Source organism: Hippichthys cyanospilos, chromosome 17 (genome assembly GCF_059441005.1).
Source record: "Hippichthys cyanospilos isolate Australia breed blue-spotted pipefish chromosome 17, RoL_Hcya_1.0, whole genome shotgun sequence".
Taxonomy (NCBI): domain Eukaryota; kingdom Metazoa; phylum Chordata; class Actinopteri; order Syngnathiformes; family Syngnathidae; genus Hippichthys; species Hippichthys cyanospilos.
Window position 1 is genome coordinate 15,830,736 of NC_142385.1, and position 18,625 is coordinate 15,849,360.

At 42.9% G+C, this 18,625-nt stretch overlaps 1 protein-coding gene across 2 annotated transcripts; it reads right to left on the reverse strand.

Moving 5' to 3' along the window:
- Positions 1–4,201: 4,201 nt before the first annotated feature.
- LOC148409978 (SH3 and cysteine-rich domain-containing protein 2-like) lies at positions 4,202–18,322 on the reverse strand. Of its 2 annotated transcripts, XM_088439818.1 has the most exons (12): positions 18,192–18,322; positions 17,934–18,028; positions 13,070–13,433; positions 12,556–12,650; positions 9,023–9,107; positions 8,823–8,935; positions 8,675–8,738; positions 8,518–8,573; positions 8,310–8,398; positions 7,767–7,818; positions 6,505–6,642; positions 4,202–6,168 (listed from the first exon to the last, which is right to left on the reverse strand). In XM_088439818.1, the coding sequence occupies exons 2-12, from the start codon at positions 18,021–18,023 to the stop codon at positions 6,070–6,072; spliced, it is 1,245 nt and encodes a 414-aa protein (XP_088295944.1). In that variant the 5' UTR covers positions 18,024–18,028; positions 18,192–18,322; the 3' UTR covers positions 4,202–6,069. The 2 variants fall into 2 exon arrangements, with proteins under 2 accessions (XP_088295944.1, XP_088295943.1); XM_088439817.1 differs by having other exon boundaries at positions 17,934–18,315.
- Positions 18,323–18,625: the final 303 nt, after the last annotated feature.

Consider the following 18,625-nt stretch of genomic DNA (forward strand, 5'->3'; position numbering starts at 1 on the left):
AATGTTATTTGCTGCTACTTTTCTTTGCCTTGGTAGTTACTGTCTATTTCACGCTTATTCTTTCCAAAGGTTAACTTTATTTCTTCAACATCTGGCCAAACGATATCTCTATAAACAGATATAGTTGGAGGCGGAGCTTTGAGGCGCAAAACAATGGCGGGGAAGCGAAAAACAGCTGGAGGCAGCAAACAAAAACGCTTCATTAAATAATAAATGAGTCAGCAAACACTCAACGCATTAAAATGCTAAACAAGTTAAGCCGCAGCGTGATTCATTTTCTCACTTTTGCAAGAAAGCCGGAAAAGTTTAATTAACAGCAGGAGGACAAATGTGATAGGAATTCAATCGTTACGGCCATTTTTCTCACCCCTGGTTCACCGTATGGATGCATCGCAGAAGTGTCTGAACATTAAGCGACGAGAACATGAATTTGCATTTGAAGTGCGCGCGGGGCGCGAGCGCCGGTAATTGAGAAGAGATGAAAAGATGCGACGAGGAGGAGGACGCCAAATGCGCTCGGAGCGGAGTCATTTGAATTCCGTGCTTCGCGGCAAATCATCAAAGGCTCCGCCCGCATCCTACGACGACGTGGGATTCAACCCCTTTGCTTCATATCTCTATTTCAGATTTAGGCAGATTTAATTGAAGAAAATCATTGAAAACGGCACATTCACCCGAAATAATGATGTTTCGGAACTCATTCGGTCCTTTAACAGTTCATTCGTGTTGTTTGGCTCGATCTTAGTTTTTGGCGCCACCTCTGGCCGCTCTTGACATTACGTTTTGTAGTGAGGAATAAAAATCTCAAGCATCTAGATCCGTAATATTGGCACAGATTTAAAGCGCAGATTTCGCCATTTGATGAGTGTGCAGCTTTGGGATATTTCAAAGACAAATATGTAATTTTGGCTGCGATCAGCGGGTGTGCACGGCTGTTATATTTCGGGCATAGCAGAAGTTGTAGCTTTAGTGATGATTACCTGGGATGACATCATTCTATTGCTTTCCGCCTCGGATAGTTAAGCAAAGTTAAGCCTAGTTAAGCCTCGGATAGGAAAGCAAAACTTTCCAAATAATCCTCCTAACCCGAAGAAAATGCAACGTTGACACCGCCTCGATTTCCCAATCCGCTCTAACCCGAATGCACCCAGCCCAACATAAAACAAACTGCAAGTGTCGGAGTGTAGCTGTATTTATATATATATTTAAAAGTACAGGCCCAGAAAAAGAGCTTAGGCGGAGGAGCTGAAAAATTTATACGTTCGCCTTGACAAATGCGTTGCGACACGAGCCACGGAGAGCACAGAAAAAAAACTAAATTTTAAATACATTTCTCAGCAACTTAATGGATTCTAAAGTGCACTTTTAATAATTTGAGCATGCGGTATGTTTGGAACGCAGACGCTGTCAGCAAGAGGCGATTGAGAAGTTGTTTGACCTCGTCTAGTACCTAATCAATTACTTTATGTACAAAAGTTATTAATTACGTTCATATTTAGTTACCTGAAGCAATCAATGACTTAATTCATTTGGTATCAGCAATTTTTAGATACTTGAAAATATTACAAAAATATGAATATTAAAAAAAACGTGTTTGGGGAAGAAAAACATAGTCGATTTCCTCCTCCAGTATTTACTGCCTCTTAGCTAAGCTAACGTGTGCTGAGTGCACAGTTTGTGGTGGAAACACTAAAAGCAGCATTAGGAGCGACACAATTGATTTCATTGTCACTTTGTCACTGAGTCAATGGGTAAGCGCAAGTGTTACTAGGGGACAAGCCTGTTTACCCAGCCATTAAGGAGGTACAATTTTCTTTGAGTAAGGCGCGAGTCGCGCCTTTGAGCGGAGATGAATCACCGGCGTGCTCCCTGGAGTCATTAAGAGGGAACATTCCAGATAAAGACGCGAGCGTCTTGCCGGGAGCAGCGTCCTCATTAACCTCCGTGCCTCAAAGTACGAATACCTTCTTACCTATGTAAAGATATCTCAAATTTTGATTACATTTCTTTTGCAGCAAACTTTAAACTTTCTCTTCCTTACTATTGACATTTTTTAAGGCATTCCTTGAAGGTGCGCCTTAAAGTGCGGAAAATACGCTAGGTTTACTTAGTTGTGCCAACTTGATGTTACCAACAGTGAAATCTGAGTGTTGTAAAATTCTAAATTAACCAATATTATTTGATCCCAATATATATATATATATATATATATATATATATATATATATATATATAAAGCTTTTTTGCTTCAATTCAATGGACATTGTGCTGCTGGCATGCATATTCTGTCCACTTGAGGGCAGTCATTCTTCACAGAGGATAAAGAAATGATGCACAAACAACACTGATCCCAAATAGGTCAAAGTTCAACCACGGCTCTTATCAACAAATACTCGTGAGTCAGTTCCACTCATATCTCCTCCGAGCGAGACGATATTATCGCATTTACTCAAGTACGGGCATTGACTCGGACTTCTTTCAACCAGTATTTGAGCGCGAGTCCTTTCGCCACCTCCGCTCGTCCGTGGCCATTTTGGGACTCGAGGGGCGACGACATCAAAAAGGCAAGATGAAAGAAAATGACAGCAGGTATGGCGGGGGGCGAGCAGAGGGCTGATTGCCGCACGGGCTTCATCCAGCGGGAAACAAACCAAAAAACATCTGTGAGAAGCGCTGACTCAGCCATCTGGAGTCGCCTGCAGCGGCATTCATTCGCCCCAAATTTAAGGACACGCTCGAGTAAAGTAGTAGCGCCTCAAAGTAGTCATAAAGGAGTGAGTTGAAGAGCTTCACTTAAGTAGTTTTAGCTCCATCTTGTGGCATGTATAGGTCATTATAGTACATTATAAGAATGTTTGAGAGTTTTGAATGCTAGCTGCTCCTTGCGAGTGTATTCATTTTATATTTGTGTATTAAATCGGAAATCAGGCGACCATCGTACATCTAATTAATTACTTCATGTTAGGAATCAAGGGGACTATTATCCAGAGTATATCCCTGCTTTTGCTTTTTTTTTTTTTTTTTTAATCCTGCCAAAGACGTAGTTTGAAATGTTTCCACCCCTCTCAGCCCGCACGTGTAATCAAGAGCTATATTTGGCGCACGATTTTCCTCCGCACTTCGCAACACGGATGTTTTGTTTCCCCCTAGCTGTCAACAGTTCAAGTGTGAACGCGCCAAAAAAAAAACCTCACCCAGACGTTTCTAGCGCACTTCCAATAGAAAAGATTTTAAAATGTTTTTTAATCATTCCATTATCTAAAAACAAATAAAATTGAAACATATTATAATGCCAGCATTACATCAATTTGTATTCATTTTTTAATGTATATTTTGCATAAATGTATCCATTTATTATATGCTGTGAACTATTTTCCAAGATTACCAATGCGCAACAGTGCTGTATTTTCCAGTAAACAGTCCAAGAAATTAATGTAAAAAAATAAGGTAGAAATATTAAGTTAAAAAAAAATTACAAAAGTAAGATTTCTATGTATTACTTCATTATGACATCATTTTTGAACAACAAACGCAGAATTATGGGACAGTTCACGTTTATCGGTTGAGCATCCGCTGCAGTGACAAAAAAATGATGAAAAAGTGACAAGACGCCAGAGCAACTTGATGTTCTGCCACTCGCGTGTCTTTCCAAAATCGGATTGCATCCATTTTGATAACAGAATTGGGTCATCATTTGAGAAATTGCGCCACAGCAGGCACACGCGTGCGTACACACACACACACACACACACACACACACACACCAGCGTTGTCACTAGCCCGCCAGCATCTTTTCCGCTGCCAGTGACTTTTATTGGGAGTTAATGGTATTACTTGCGCTCATTACCAGCAGGCGACTGGGGACGCGAGGGGAACGTAGCGTAATGGATCCTTTCCGACTAAGGTCTGCAAACAAGCTAATGGACTAACAAGGATGCAGCCATGCTAAGCGTCCAGTGTAGTTTTCTGTCAAGTCCATCTGGAGAGACAACGTAAGCTAACAGGCTAGCCAAAATTGCCAAACATTTTATACGAGGGCTACTTCTTAGGAACAATCACTGTGATTTTTTTTTTTTTTTTTTTTTAAAGAATAACGTGTTGCAACAAAACAATTAGCATCTCGGACTAGCGGTAAGCTCATTTTTACAGCTCACCCAGGCTGTCGGCTAGCTAGTCAAACAAATGACGACACAAACCAACGGAAGGTTTATCGCACTTTATTGGGCCTGTCCAAAAAAAAAAGGATCCTGAGCCGAGGTGTGTTTGTATCGGTGCGTGTAGGCAAAACAAAGCAAGCGGCTAGATTGAGGGTGTCAAACTCATTTTTATCGTCCGCCCGCCACATTGCAGTTGTGGTTTCTGTCAGGTCTGGTATGACTGTCAAATCAAATAAATTGTAGGTGTGTTTGTCACAATTTGAAGTAGTTTGCAAAAAACTGTTCAAAAGAGAGATTGGGAACAAAAGTTTATGTTTATGTTATGTTAGTTTAAAAGTTGCAAATGTGTTTTTTCAACCAGAAACTTGCAGTCCAATCAGCATTTTGCGGGCCACATAAAATGATGCGGCGGGCCGGCTCTTGCCCCCCAGGTTAGACCATGATCAGGCTAAATGGCGCAAACTGATCAACGGCGCATGCAGAAAATATTCACAAATCTATTCCACACATCCAAGTATTTTTTTTATGTGAATATTTCCCAGACATGTAATTGGAACCAAATGAAAAAGAAAAGAAAACTGCAAGTGATGCTCTGTTACAATGGTGATATCAATGCCCTTAGTTGTTTCCTGCATGGCTATACTATTCAAAGTAGCACGTCACTATAAGGCTAACCATGTGTTTTTATTTACACTTATTGCTTTGATGCTTTTTTTTTTTTAAATATACAAACGCCAGCATTCAGAGAAACACCTTTTGACAAGATACACTATAATGTGACGATACATACAAGAGGAGTACAAGCAGATAAGGCAAATTGGAAGTGAGACGAGACTAGCAGAGGTGCATCCATGTGATGGTAGTGTATGACATCATGTGAATCAACAGAGTGGTGGAAAGTGGAACTTCAAAATATCGTAACTATCCCAAAAATGTTTTGGAGCAACATTTTTAGTTGAAATTGTCATCACGTGCAAAATCCCACAAGAATTCAAAGCAGGGCTGGGCAAAGTATGGCCCATTCTTTGCGGTTGACAATAAAAGTAGTCCTATGGTAACGTTGCAATATTATTTTCCGACAATTCATTAATTAAGATGCAAGGTATAAAAAATAGCACTGGTGTTGCACTGTTAATCTTTGCAGCCAGAGGCCCCCAACCTCCGGTCCGCGGCCAGTGGCTCAACTGCTACTGAATGGGCTAATGTTTGTGTTGGTTTGTCTCCCTCTTCAGGCCTTTTTGAGTAACCGATCTTCTCTTGAAGAATGTACGCTAAATGTCAATTTGTATTCTGACATACGCTGAGGACGGAATAGAGCAATTTCCGTTTTATTTATCGTCCAAGTATGAAAGCCATTTTTTTAACTTTTATTTTGAAAACTGGACGGATTCTCTTGGATTTGATCCTGTCACATGAGCGCCAAACAAGACAGGTGACGAGCCCCACTAACGGTGAGTTCATTTTTTGACGACTACATTCTCAATAATTGCTAAGATAAATGACTATCTTGAAAACGATTAGAGAAGCTCCCTGTTCCATTTTCGAGGTTCCACTGAATCAAAAGCGCCTCGGTCTATTTCTAGTTGAAATTGATGATGCTAATTGCTAATATTGTGTGCAGATAATGAAAACAGGATCGATTGCTTGACACAAAAACTCCCCCGAAGGCTTCCCAAGTTAGCGGTGAGGTAGCCTGACTTCCCGTTCTCTCTCCTTGATGCTACATTTTCCCCGCATTGCGCTACGCGGACAGTAGCTGGAAAGAAAACAAAACAAGCAAAGCCGTCGTTCCCGATGCCAGCGTTCGCCGCTGTCGGAGGAGGGCGTTTCGGAAGGGGAAAAGGCATTCCCAAGGATCCCGCCATCAATTTATGTTAATTCTGACAATTATTAGTGTTATTATTAGCCAACGTCATATTTCGAGCAAAATGTCCGCCGGCACCAAGCCTCGCTTCTTGCCGCTGCTCAGCCGCAGGAAGCCATCCGTCTCTTCGTTCTTGCCCACACAGATCTGCGGCGAACGGTTGAGCGCGTTGGGACGGCGAAATGGAAAATGGATTGAGGGCAAAAGAATGGGAACAATGCCAAAAGGCGAAAAGAGGAAAAACGTCGGGAAAATGCACGAGGGATGAGATTGCGGGGTGATGTTATGGATGATGGATTGGATTTGAGAAAGGGCGAAAAAGAGAGGGTGGATAATAAGTGAGTTTTTCCCGAATTGCTGCGTCAATGACCGCATTACAACGCAAATACGCATCCTTCTGTCATTTCAGCACTTTTGCGAATCCATTTGCATACATTGCTGCTAATGCCTTGGCTTTGTGTGAACGTGTGCGCGCGCGCTCACCTGGGCCTCTTTCACCGTCATCTGGCCTTTGTCTCGGTTGCCATGGAAACCGGCAGTGACCTTCCACACTCGCTCGCCGGGGCGCACCCGTTGCACAAAGTTGGCGGGAAAATATCCCACCTTGCTGTGGCTTTTCCCCTTAGAATAAAACACACACGCAGTTAGAACACATAACAGCTGGGATTGTTTGACCATGATTTGGTGAAGCAGCATGTGGCTCCTTTCTTTCTGTATTTTTGGTTCATAGTAGGCGGCTCATGGAGCTGTTGTAAGCACATCTGCCTCACAGTTCTTTTTTTTTTCCAATCCAGCTCCGGCCTTCCAATGTGAAGTTTGTATGTTCTCCCCGGGCCCATGTGGGTTCTCTCCGGGCACTCCGTCTTCCTCCCACACTCCAAAACTTCAGGGGTACGTGAGATTTGAACTGAGTTTCAGATCTAATTTAAAGCTTTTTATGCTGTGAAAGGAGCAATATATTTTTTTTTTTTAATTGAGAGCAAATAAAATGCAACATGAAGCAACTTATGGCAGAATTATGTTCTAGCGACGCCTTTTGCAAAATGTTGCGTTTATTTTGGTGAATTTTATACAGATACACATTTTTCAGCAGAAAAGCCGGAAAAAATGTTAAATGTAGAATTAGAGGGTTAGATATTAGTGGATGGGGTCAGAATAAATTGATTCAGGATTAGTAGACTCGTTGGGGAATTAAATTACAGGAAAAAAAATAATGGGTTAGGTGGAGCAATAAATTTAGTGGTACGGTTAGGATTAGGATTACGCCAAACGATGTGCAACAACACTTTTAATGGCCAGTCTTTTAGGAGCCCCCATTATGTTTCAATTATTGTTTATTTGTGATTTTTGATTAATTATGCATATTTTATAATTAGCTGAAGCTGACACAAAAATAATTGCCATTTATAATTATCAACATCAGTAGCAGTGCGGTGGCATTTGCGAGGCGCTAATCCTCGCACCGCAGCCTTCACAAAGCGTCAAATTTGCATTAATCGGCTAATTCAACTGATATGGCGCACTTGTTGCTTCGCGTGTTTTACGAAACACGGACAGCATCGCCCCCCCACACACACTAACACCTACGTTCATTGACCTTCAAAGGCAACCAAGGCAGCTCTCAAGTCTCACCTCGTTGCACTGGAGGAGGCTTGATTGATTGCACAAGTGCCATGATGGCATTTGCCCACAAAAGGAAACGGGAAACGCAAGCGCAAAGAAGACCGCGACGGTTCCAAACTCACCTTCCACCAGTCCTCGTTGGCATCATCTGTGACTTTGATGCGATCGCCGGGCCTGAAGGATCAACAACCGAGTGGTTAAAAAATGTAATACGTTCATTAAAATGCATGAGTCAGGATGATTTCTTATTTAAAAAAAAGCTGACTTTCATCTTTCAAAATAGGTTAGGTCATCGCAGGAAAGAAGACTTTGCTAATTAGCGAACAGCTAATTATTTGGTTGACTTCTTACCCCCTTTGTGAGAAATGTCAGCCAAATTTGCCTTTCACGGCCAGTGAGCAAGGATGCTTCACATGCACGAGGTGGTCTTCAACCGATTTTCTCCTCTGCTGTCACTTATGAACGTCAAAACAGGATTTGCGGCGGAGCATAGATTACTGGTGGGCGTAATAACGTACGACGTCTAATAAGCTCTTTTCACTCTTCCTGTCACAAACCACACAATTCTTTGTCCTTCAGAGTATCCCTCCCCAGATTCTGAATATCAGCTTATATACAAATACATACATAATTATAATAATAGCGACAACAATAACAAGACTGACTGTAGTTCCAAGTCATTGTTCTCCTGAGGCAGGAACTTGTAGAGAGCCACGTAGGTGTGCATGGAGTGGACCGCCACACGCTTGGGAGTCTGAAATGAAAATCACGTGGATTAAGTAGAAACGAAAAGGCAAAGAATGAATAAAAGAAAAATGAAGAATTAAGAGAAGAGGGAGGTCAAACGCAAAGGAAGTAAGCGCTAATGCACACCTTGAGGCTGACTCGCTCTTCCGAATCTGCCTTCTCGCTTTCAGGAGGGGTGAGCACTGGGCACGCACAACGGTGAGGAAAAACAGTAGATTGGACATCGAGATCTTGACCTAATGTGCGCGCACATGAAGACGCTATAAAGGCCAACTTAACACACTTCCTGGAATGGACTCCTCTTCAGCAATTGGCTGATTCTCCAGCTTGTCTGGGAGCTTCTCAGCCTGGAAAAAAAAAAGTGACTTTTGGCGTGAATTCTCAACCGATCCTTTGTTTCACGCCGCGCCCGCCAGCGGGGGGACGGTTACCTCGTGACAGGGGGACTCAGTGATGCTGCCGAAGCTGCAGCGGCTCATCTGAGCCAGCGACGTCCCGTAGCGCAGCGCTTCGTAGATGGGGTCCACCGTAACGTGGTCCGCCTCTGCCGGATGACAAACGGGGCCACGCACGTTTGACGTTTGATATACAAGAGTAACGAGCGTTCTACCGCACAAACACACTCACTCACCCTGCGCATCAGGAGTCTCCCTGACGACGCCCAGCGACTCAGTGGTTAGTAGAGGTGAGCTGAAGTTTCGCTTAAAAGCTCCCGCCTGAAGGGAGAGGACGTGCGGGGGAAGACGAGAGGTGACAGTTAAGGGAAAGCGCAGGCTAAAGTGACGCGAGAGTGAAAAGAAGCGAGGAAAAAATGTGACAATAGCACGTTTGGGCGAATAGATTACCAAGTAGCGAAATGAAATGTTAAAAGAAAGCATGCAACTGCCTCAACGGGTTGCAGAGGAACTCAAACAAAGTAAAGATTCTATTCTAAAGCAGCGGGTTTCAAATGTGGGTACGTGAAGGTTTAGGGGTTATGCGAGACTTTAACCCCCTTGGAGGAAATTTGACCCAACTCGGGGTCAACTTTTTGATGTTTTAATGTGTGATATCACAGGATAAGCACACAAAAAAACACTAGGTCGATAGGCTCACCGTATAGGTGTCGAATTTAGCCCATGTCAGGCTCATTTACCACCATTCAAAATTGGAAATATTGTCAATCAAAACCTGATGTTTTATCATGCATAACCCCAGATTTTTGCATTAATCCTTTCAATGGCAACTCGCGAACGGGGCGCAATAGAAATTTTTGTATTAACACTCCAAAACCACCGGGTAATGCTAGCGGCCAACTTATGACATTTGCAAGCCTTTCAATGACTTCCGATGATTGGCTTAGCCCATAATGCAAAAGTCTTGAAGTCATAACACTCTAATTGTAACATAATAAATATTACTCTTTCAATTTTATAGATATACAAATATACAGCAATTCAGTCACTGTTTACTGGACCATTGGGCATTCCATGCTTGCACATTTTACCGCTCAATTAGCGCTCAGCAAGCAATTGAAAATTTGGGATATTTTGACTATTTTTCCACGATGATATCAGACAACTGACGGCAAAGTCACTGAGCTATAAATAGACCGTCCCTGAAGACTGGCAAGGTCACCCCCAAAGGTGAGCGCGATCAATCTAACAAAAAAAACCCAGTGAGCTCAAAAACAAAAATGTCCTGAGGACGACGAGGACGACAACAAGACGCGAGTCATTAACACAGATGCCAGAAGTGTCATCAACTGGCCAGATGGCCCAGGAGAATCATCATAAGGGCCCACCATCACCACATAGAAGGATCCAAAGGACTCGTATCTACTCTTATTATAGTTTCATGTGTGATCAAGCGCGGCTAAAAATGACCATGCGATCCACTGACAAGCTGCAGATCAAGCGCTACGAGGATCAGTGGGGGGCTTTATTTAGCACAAGGAATATGTTTAGAACGCTCGTCGGGACAACATAAAGACATTACAGAGACTTGCTTTCTTACTTTGAAAGTTGTTCTGTCCTCTAATTAAAGAGTCACGTACAGTGAAACAATTGCTTGCTAACAAGGAGATGGAGCCAACAAAGCTGAAGCAGCATTTTATTTCATAATGCGGTTTTTGATGAACAGCAAACTGTTTGGGTGAAATTGACGCGATTTGTTATCAGGAGGCGTGCAATTTGCTATTTTCTAAACTTCAGTATAGCTGGAAAATAACAAACAAACTTGTTGTCGAATATGTTGGTGATAAAAAGATCACTTATGTTTGGCTTGAATGTTTTTGTTTGGGGGTCCTTGGAAAGTTTGTTTTCTAAAAGGAGTTTCTGAGAACCCCTGCCTTGGTCAATAATACTGTTGAGACCCGACTCGTTTCAAATCTATAATTTCAGGGCAATGTCTTGCGGTGTCCTTTCCGTGTCCCTGGCAGGTCGTTATTGGAGGCGAGGCTGGGATCAGCAGGCCTCGTTTATGAAGCTGCTGTTCTTTACGTTAAATTAACGCTGATGCCACCGCAGCAAGAATTCAGAGCGGCTTTATTGGAGGCTTATATTAAAAACAATGACGAGCACACTCCGCTATTGAACATGAGCATGCACTTGGGTGCTGTCAGTATTTATGTCCTTGTCTATTTTAAACCCAGGAAGACATCCACGCTCATAAAACGGTCACCTTCCCAAAAACTGGTGTGCAACTGTGATACAGTGGTGCCTCGAGATACAGGTGACCCGGCAAAGTGAGACGTCGAACGGTTGTTTAAATCAAGGACATAGCCTTGCTTTATTAAAGCTTTCCTTAATGCAAACAAAAAAATGCAAAAGCCCGGAGGCAGGCTAATGAATATCATCAATATATCATCACGCTTTAATCCAACAGTTCTCAAACAGAGAAACACTTAAGTGAGATTTTAACAGGGTTTCAGGTACCAACAAATATAATGAAATACTTTTTCAGATCGTGACAGGATCAGGACATTTTACTTTTCAGAATCAAAACAAATACATTGGAACATAAAGCAGCTAAATCTACTTCTGCCCCCTGAAACATATCTCAACATGTTAAAGGCCAGCATGATTACTACGTGAAAGTGCAATGCAGTTCCAATCATGCAAGAAAATCCCCATCTTTTTTCTGTCTGTGCCAGCAAGTCTCGTTAGTGAAATAACGTGCGTGTCACTAGTTATTGCGGTTGTAGAAAAGAACGCGTGTGTGAAATAAAGGGTCAAAATCCCCCCCTGCATAGAATGAATATTTGATACATCCATTTCAGGCTGAAGTAGCTCAAGCTCATGACTACGTAAGCACATTTGCGAGTGTGCTTGCTCACCGTGCGACTCCCCGGCAAGTTATGCGGATGTGCGGCTCCTATCCGAAATGTCTAATCCCCGCTTTGATGAGTATGCAGCCATCCAAAAGGACGTTGACGACGGCTCGCTCCCATGTCCTCAAAGGCGCCGAATTTCACACCGAATTAAGCCGGGCCAGCTGCTAGGGGGCAGCTATTGATTTAGCGGCCGAGAAGGGAAAAGGGAATGTAGCCAGAAAAAGAGCGAGGGAAAGGTTGAGAAAAACCTTGCGGTGTCGAACAACTCGACGTGAAGCATTTTATAGTTAATTCTATGCATTTAGTAACCTTTCACACGTTGGGTCAGAGAGAGTCTTAATCGTCTTTGCGGGCCAGCTTAAATTTGCGCTGAAAGGGGACTTGATCCTCTTTGTACAGGACAACGGGGTCTTTCGGGCTAAGCCCATTAGCGAGACTCAAAGGCCAAGTGCTTGGGAAACCATTACGGTATCCAGATGCTGCCGTAGCGTTCCGTGAGTCACTGCGCTCGCTGCCATGATTAACCGTGAGAAATTTTGCATCCGCTGTGAGGCGGATTACTGTTACTATAACAGAAGAGCAACCAAATAAGGATAACATGTCCTTGTGCGTATTTGCCACCTGAACAGGTTGCGGCCAAACACAAACAGGGATCAAGAACTACAAATCAAGCTCCACGAGTATTCTGAGGACAAGAGTTTTTCCGAAGACGTACCAAAAACATGCAATGTTAATGCTACGTTGCAAAGTTAGACGTATAATGCTTATAAGCGAGAACTATTCGCAAGTGGTGCAATTGAGGCCCGATAGCCGCGGATGTTGTCGATGTTATCTGGCGTCCGCTTCCCTACCTTGCCATTGCAGGGCTGCTGGGACAGCTCAGACGAGCACCAGAGGTGAGCTGCTAGCTTGCAGGCTTTGCAGCGCAGGCCTTGCTTGGAGTTGCCTGTGCGGACAACCACATCGCTTACTTAATTACATTGACAGAAATCCCGCATTCATCAGCGCTGCTTTTCAAGACGCCATGTCCACAAAGCCAAATTTGTGGACTGACAACAAAGCACAAATCAACTTTGTTTTTGTCTGGGGGAGGAGAACAGAACAAATAATTTCCTTGATGGCTACGGTAGTGGATTAGCGCCAGTGACGAAAAAAATAAAAGGTGGCAGGATTCTCAAGTGTTTTACGACCCTAACTTTATTCTCACTTTAAAGTCAGAGTTCTCACTGGGAGAACAACTCACTCTAAAGTCTGAAATGAAGTGAAATAATGGAAAATTCTGAGCCCAAAGTCAGAATAATTTGAAGGTGAAAACCTAAATTCTTGATACAAGTGAGATACCTGCCAACTTTTTGTAGCCATTACCTTGGATGATATGTTTGCATCGCTCGCAGCCGGTGGGCCTGCGAAAGACGTGCTCGTGGAAACAGTGAGTCTTGAGAGGCGCCGTTGACTTGGGCTGAATCTTGGCACTCAGGGACAGCGAGGGACTGACGGAGGGCGAGCGCGACAACTCCGACGGGTCGGGGCTGGCGGCCGGCGAGAGGGCGGGTGAGCGCTCGTAGGCCAGGGGCGACTCGGACAAGGCGGGCGGCGGCGGCGAAGGCGAGGGGGCGATGATGAGCGTGCACGGGGACCGCGAGTCCCCGTTGCTGCGCTGGAAGAAGTTGTCCACGCTCTTGCTGCGCATCACTGACTTGAAGGACAGCGAGCGCTTCAGACGCTGCAGCTGCAAGGAAGCCAACGCTTTATGTCAATATACTGCCTAAATGCGTACCAGAGGACATCAAAACGGGATACATGTTACACAGATGTTTGCTGATCAATCCAAACGGGGCGAAATGCTTAACGCTAGCAATTAAAGTCTGGTCTGGATTCTTTTGAATTCATTAGCACTGTACAATAGTTTAGATCGGACTTGTTTGCCGCCTTGATGTGTTGCAGAAGAAGTAAAAATGGGAAGGTTCTACAGTGGTTCCAAAAACAAACAATCGCTAAGAAGCAAAGTGTGGCGTGGAAGAAAAATAAAAGAAAAAGAAGTACAGCCAATATCGCTAATTAAAGCATATGCTAATGCAACTATCAGCCATTTCCAAGTACTGTCAATCAGTCCTAGCTGGATGGGCGCCGAGATGGGCTGCAGAGTAGCTCAAAAGTCGAAGTTTCTGTCACGGGTTCAACAACTTCGAACGGGTGAGGGGCGACATTATGGCACTGAATCACGCACAAGGACAGGATGGAGCGGATCAACGGTATGAGGACATTTGTCCGATGGACCCGATTTTCAAAAAGTGTTCTCTCACAGTCGGGCTTCCTTTTCCCTTTCCATCTCCATCACCCTTGCCCTCTTCTCCTCCTGACTTCACAAATTTGCCATCCCTTGCGAGCAGACGCCAATCGATAGGCCTTTTAAAAATTCACGTTTGATTGGTTTCATTGAGCGGACCCGCCCGCCTTGGCACCGGACGCAGCCTTTTATCCTCCACTCTGCCTCTTTTCATCTCGTCATGGCCACAATAAAATCAGGTGATGAAGCGAACACTTATTTTAGCCGTCGTGGTGAAACAGCATGTGACTCATTCCGCCAACGATGTTTTTGTACGATATCAAAATGACAAGGTGTTTTGCGGTGGAAAAAAAAAAAAAAAAGTGAAAAAGGTCCAATTGACATCTAACAAAGCAGGCAACTAGGCTTCTCTTCCCTCTCGGAACGTAGATGACAATTAGCGTGAGCGATGAAGAGTCGTCTCAGTTGACCTACATTTTGCCAGTTCTTTTGTGTGAAAAAAAATAAAATAAGAGCTTCCTACTCAGAAACCAGTGCAAGCTTTCTTCAAAGAATGTCTATGGGACACATTTAATAATAGATGTTGCCATTTTTCTGTTTTATCTCATCTCAATTCTATAGTTGTGCCTATAAAAGGTCAATGCGGTCTTACATTGAGTTTTGAATGTCTTTTATACCGAGTGCTTCTCAAATACTTTCTGCAGGTATCAGCAAATCAAATTTAATGCTTTCTAATGCTTTCCTTTCCAAATGAAAAGCAAATTAATTGGAACATTAAAAATCCCTTGATGATCACCGGGTGAGCTTATTTTGATATATATTTTCCCCCCGAATAAACCAGTCTCTGCACGTCACATCAAGTGAGTTCGCAGAAAGTGCAGCACTTGAATTTGAAGACTGTGAAAGTCCTCCGAGGATAGAGAGCAAAAGAGCAAGAAAGCAGTGACAGGGCTTCTTGCTGCATTTGGGCCACCGCTGCTGCTTGTTCAGCTACAGTCAGCATAATTGGCACCACTGAGCAGCTTTATTTTTTCTTTACAGGACGAAAAAAAGAAAAAAAAATCAGGCAAAAGTGTGACCAAAAGAAGCAACATTCACCCATTTGAAAATGCACAAAATCATTTTTGCTATTTGCAGGGCTGGTCCAGTTGATATGCCCATAAATCGAGAGGTCAATTGTACTACATAAACAATCGCAGTCTGTTTTTTTTTTTTTTTTTGCCTCCCCTCCCTTGCACACACCCACTACTCAATCATTAATTTATCCCAGCATTCTTCACAACGGCCTATTTATAGAAGCCTCGGGCAAAGACTAGTCTCAGTGCTCATTTTTTTCCCCACCTCAAAGAGTACGGGGAACAAGGAAGGCACTTGTCGCAAGATCAATCAATCAATCAATCAAATTTTATTTATATAGCCCTAAATCACCGAAGTCTCAAAGGGCTTCACAGAATGAAAAGAGGTCATACAGAGACATCTTTTCAATGTAAGGTACACAACAGCATCCCCTGTCAAAGCTCCCAGAAGGGGAAGGAAAAACTCAAAAACCCCAATTTGGGGAAAATCAGAAACCTCCAGAAGGGACCACAGGTGGGAGGAGCCCCCTTCCAGGCCCACAGGTTGAAGTGGATGCTGCATGTACCGAACACAGAAACAATATAAATTACAGAAAACATATTGTGCTATATAGTGCAGTGATGTCTTGACAGCAGGCAAAGCCATTGGGCAGGAACCATCCCGCATTCCAGCCAGGTGGACCGCAGACGGCTAGTGTTGGAATAAAGCAAGGTGGATAGAATTATTTTGGAAACGCCAATATTTTTAAGCAGTTTGCTTTCTAGTATTCTGCCGCTATCCGTAGTAACAGTAGTAAAGTTTCTTTTTGAAAGGATTGAGCAGCATTGCAAACTGAAGTGCACTGAAATTGTATTTTGTTTTTAAAGGGAAAGTTACATTTTTGTGCTAGATGTGCTCCAATTTTGAAGCAATTTATATGAGGACGAGGCGCAAAAAAGGCAAGTTTTCATAAAAGAAAGCGATTTTATGAAAAAAAAAAATCCCAAAATAATATATGGCAAGGTGTCTTTCATATAAATCAGGAGTGTTAAACATACAACCCACAGGCCGGTTCTGGCACACAAACGTGTTCAATCCAGCTCGCAAGATGATTTTGAAGCTGAATTTTATTTCAATAAATGCCCTCCATCCATCCATCTTCTACCGCTGTATTCCGTATTGTATTTTTTCAATAAATGAAAACATGGAATGTTTTACGATTCATAGTCATGTTAATGCTTTATGATTCATAGCGATGTTGTGCTCGTACTATTTTTGACAGTATTAAAAAAATAATAACTTTGGAGTTGTTTTAAAGATATATAAATATACAGTATAACGTGATTTTATTGGTCCAAACCCCTCCGGAAAAGATTGTCACCATGGGAACGAAACGTTGTCCAAAGCCCAACGACATCCTTGAACCTTGCTTTAGGTTAAAAAGAATATTGCTTTCAAAACTTTGGCCGCACTGTTTACAGAATTTTAAAAATTGTGTTTACGATCCGAGCCTTCTATTTCCCGGGTTGACTGAGCGGTATTGGCGAGCTGCAAAGGCTCGGGAGAACCCGTTTTTTTGTGAATTACGAGGCCGGGCCGGACACAGCGAACATCTGCTCTGAGATTGGCCCATAAATTCCACGTCAAGCCTACGCACATTGTGTCTTCTGAAAGCAAGCGCAAAAAAAAAAAAACACCAATGTCACCTGGCACGATCATTGTGATTTGTTGGAAACGTTTCTTTGACCTCATTGTTTGTGTACCGCACACAATCAAACACTTTAGGCAGCAGAAGGATAAAAGCAGATCACTGTTGAGGAAGAGCAATGAAAAAAAAAACATACATATTTATATACTGCATATTTACACAATTGAAGTGTTGGATTATGTGGTATGTATAAAACATGCTAATTGATTGGACAAATAGCAAGACTATACAAATCCGCATTTAATTAGTTAGTTTTCTTTTTTCTTTTTTTCCATTTTGCCAGAATGGCTAATGGATATTTTTTTGTGCTTTGCTTTTCCCTTTCAAGTGTTGAGCATAATCACTCAGCAATCAAGTGTGATCTGTGCTTGTACAAGCGATAAGAATTAAGGCAGCTTAAGTGTTGTTATGTAAGACCCTAATTAGCCTCGCTAACAGTATGCAACTTTGTGTAAGTAATATTAATAGACACACACGTTGTCTATGGAACTTAAATTTGTGATGTGCAAAAACCGGCATGGGTGCCATTTGCGGACCCCTGCAACATGTTTTTTTTTTTGCCCTCTTGCTGGTCTAAAAATAAATTGAAAATTTGATAAGGAAAAACGCGAAGTGGTATTCTTTTAACATTGCAAATATCCATCCATCGATCCAGTTTCTTAGCGACTTATCCCTCATGTGTCAGAGCCTATCCGGCCATGTGCGGGGTTCAACCTGAGCTGGCTGTCAGCCAATCGCACAAAGACAAACAACCTTTTGCACCTTTTCACACTCCTAAGGGCCATTTGTCCAATCTACCAACACAGGCGTGGGAAGACATGCAAACTCCACACAGGACATCCGGAATTTACCCTACGACCTCTGCTACCCACCCTTTCACCATATTGATTGTATATATCACCATTTAAAAGGAGTTTTAAGGTAACTTGTCACATTGCTTTAATTAAAAAGGATACTGGTTATTTTAACTACTGGCAAACAGGAAATGCTTGGACAATTTCACATTTTTTAATACACATTTCAAAAAGGTATCAGATGGGTTTTAGAGAAGCTGGTACCAAAGTGACACAACCTTCCCATACTAATAACGTTATTATTCATTAAAAATGTGGTATTTAGTTCATTTGAAGACTAAAATGTTGTTTATAAATCGAAGTGCAGGTGTGTGTTGGACTTACCTTGGACTCGGGCTGGATGGTCGCTGTGGCCGGTGGTCTCTGCAGGTCCCGCCGATGTGGTTCGTTCTCCTTCTCGCTTAATTCTGTCATGACGACTGAAAAAAACACCCTCAGCGTTTCTTTTTCATCGAAAGAGAGAGGAAATCGGCGAAGAAATCAAGTAAGCGACGACGTCGACCAAGTTCGGCGTCTCCCCACGCCCGAAGCTCGTCATTCGGACCAAGTATTCCCCCAAAGTCGTCCTAATTTTGAACTTACTCGACAAGGCGCTAGCATAAAGTGATTGTTTGTGCGTTTCAAGTCCAAATTCGGGAACCGGGACGCCCGGAGTTCGTTCCCGTCGACGCCGGTGAGGTTCGTCTCCCTCCTACTGTAACTACTCCACGCGCTCTATGGCAACTTTGATTTCCATGTGACGTCACACTACCCTCTTTCGTGAATGGTTCAAAATATCCGAGGAACGCCCATACGGGTGAGGTGAAGTAGGATTGGGTTGAGTCCACGATTGTGGGGCGGTACTTTGCTAATAGGCAAAAACAATGATTTCCAACCAATCGGCATTGACTGTTGGTGGAAGCGAATAACCGAACTAATAACTAATCTTTCATGTAATCATCGTAGCTTATTACTATTTAATAAATGATAGAACTGTTTTATACAGAAGGCTGGCACTGTGTCATTTCCCTATGGTT

Coding starts and splice junctions, on each gene's coding strand:
- LOC148409978 (XM_088439818.1), bottom strand. CDS start 18,023: ATGACAGAATTAAGCGAGAAGGAGAACGAACCACATCGGCGGGACCTG. Junction 8,936..9,022: donor GGAGACTCCTGATGCGCAGG/GTGAGTGAGTGT, acceptor GTCATCCGGCAG/AGGCGGACCACGTTACGGTG. Junction 6,169..6,504: donor TGACGGTGAAAGAGGCCCAG/GTGAGCGCGCGC, acceptor CGTTCGCCGCAG/ATCTGTGTGGGCAAGAACGA.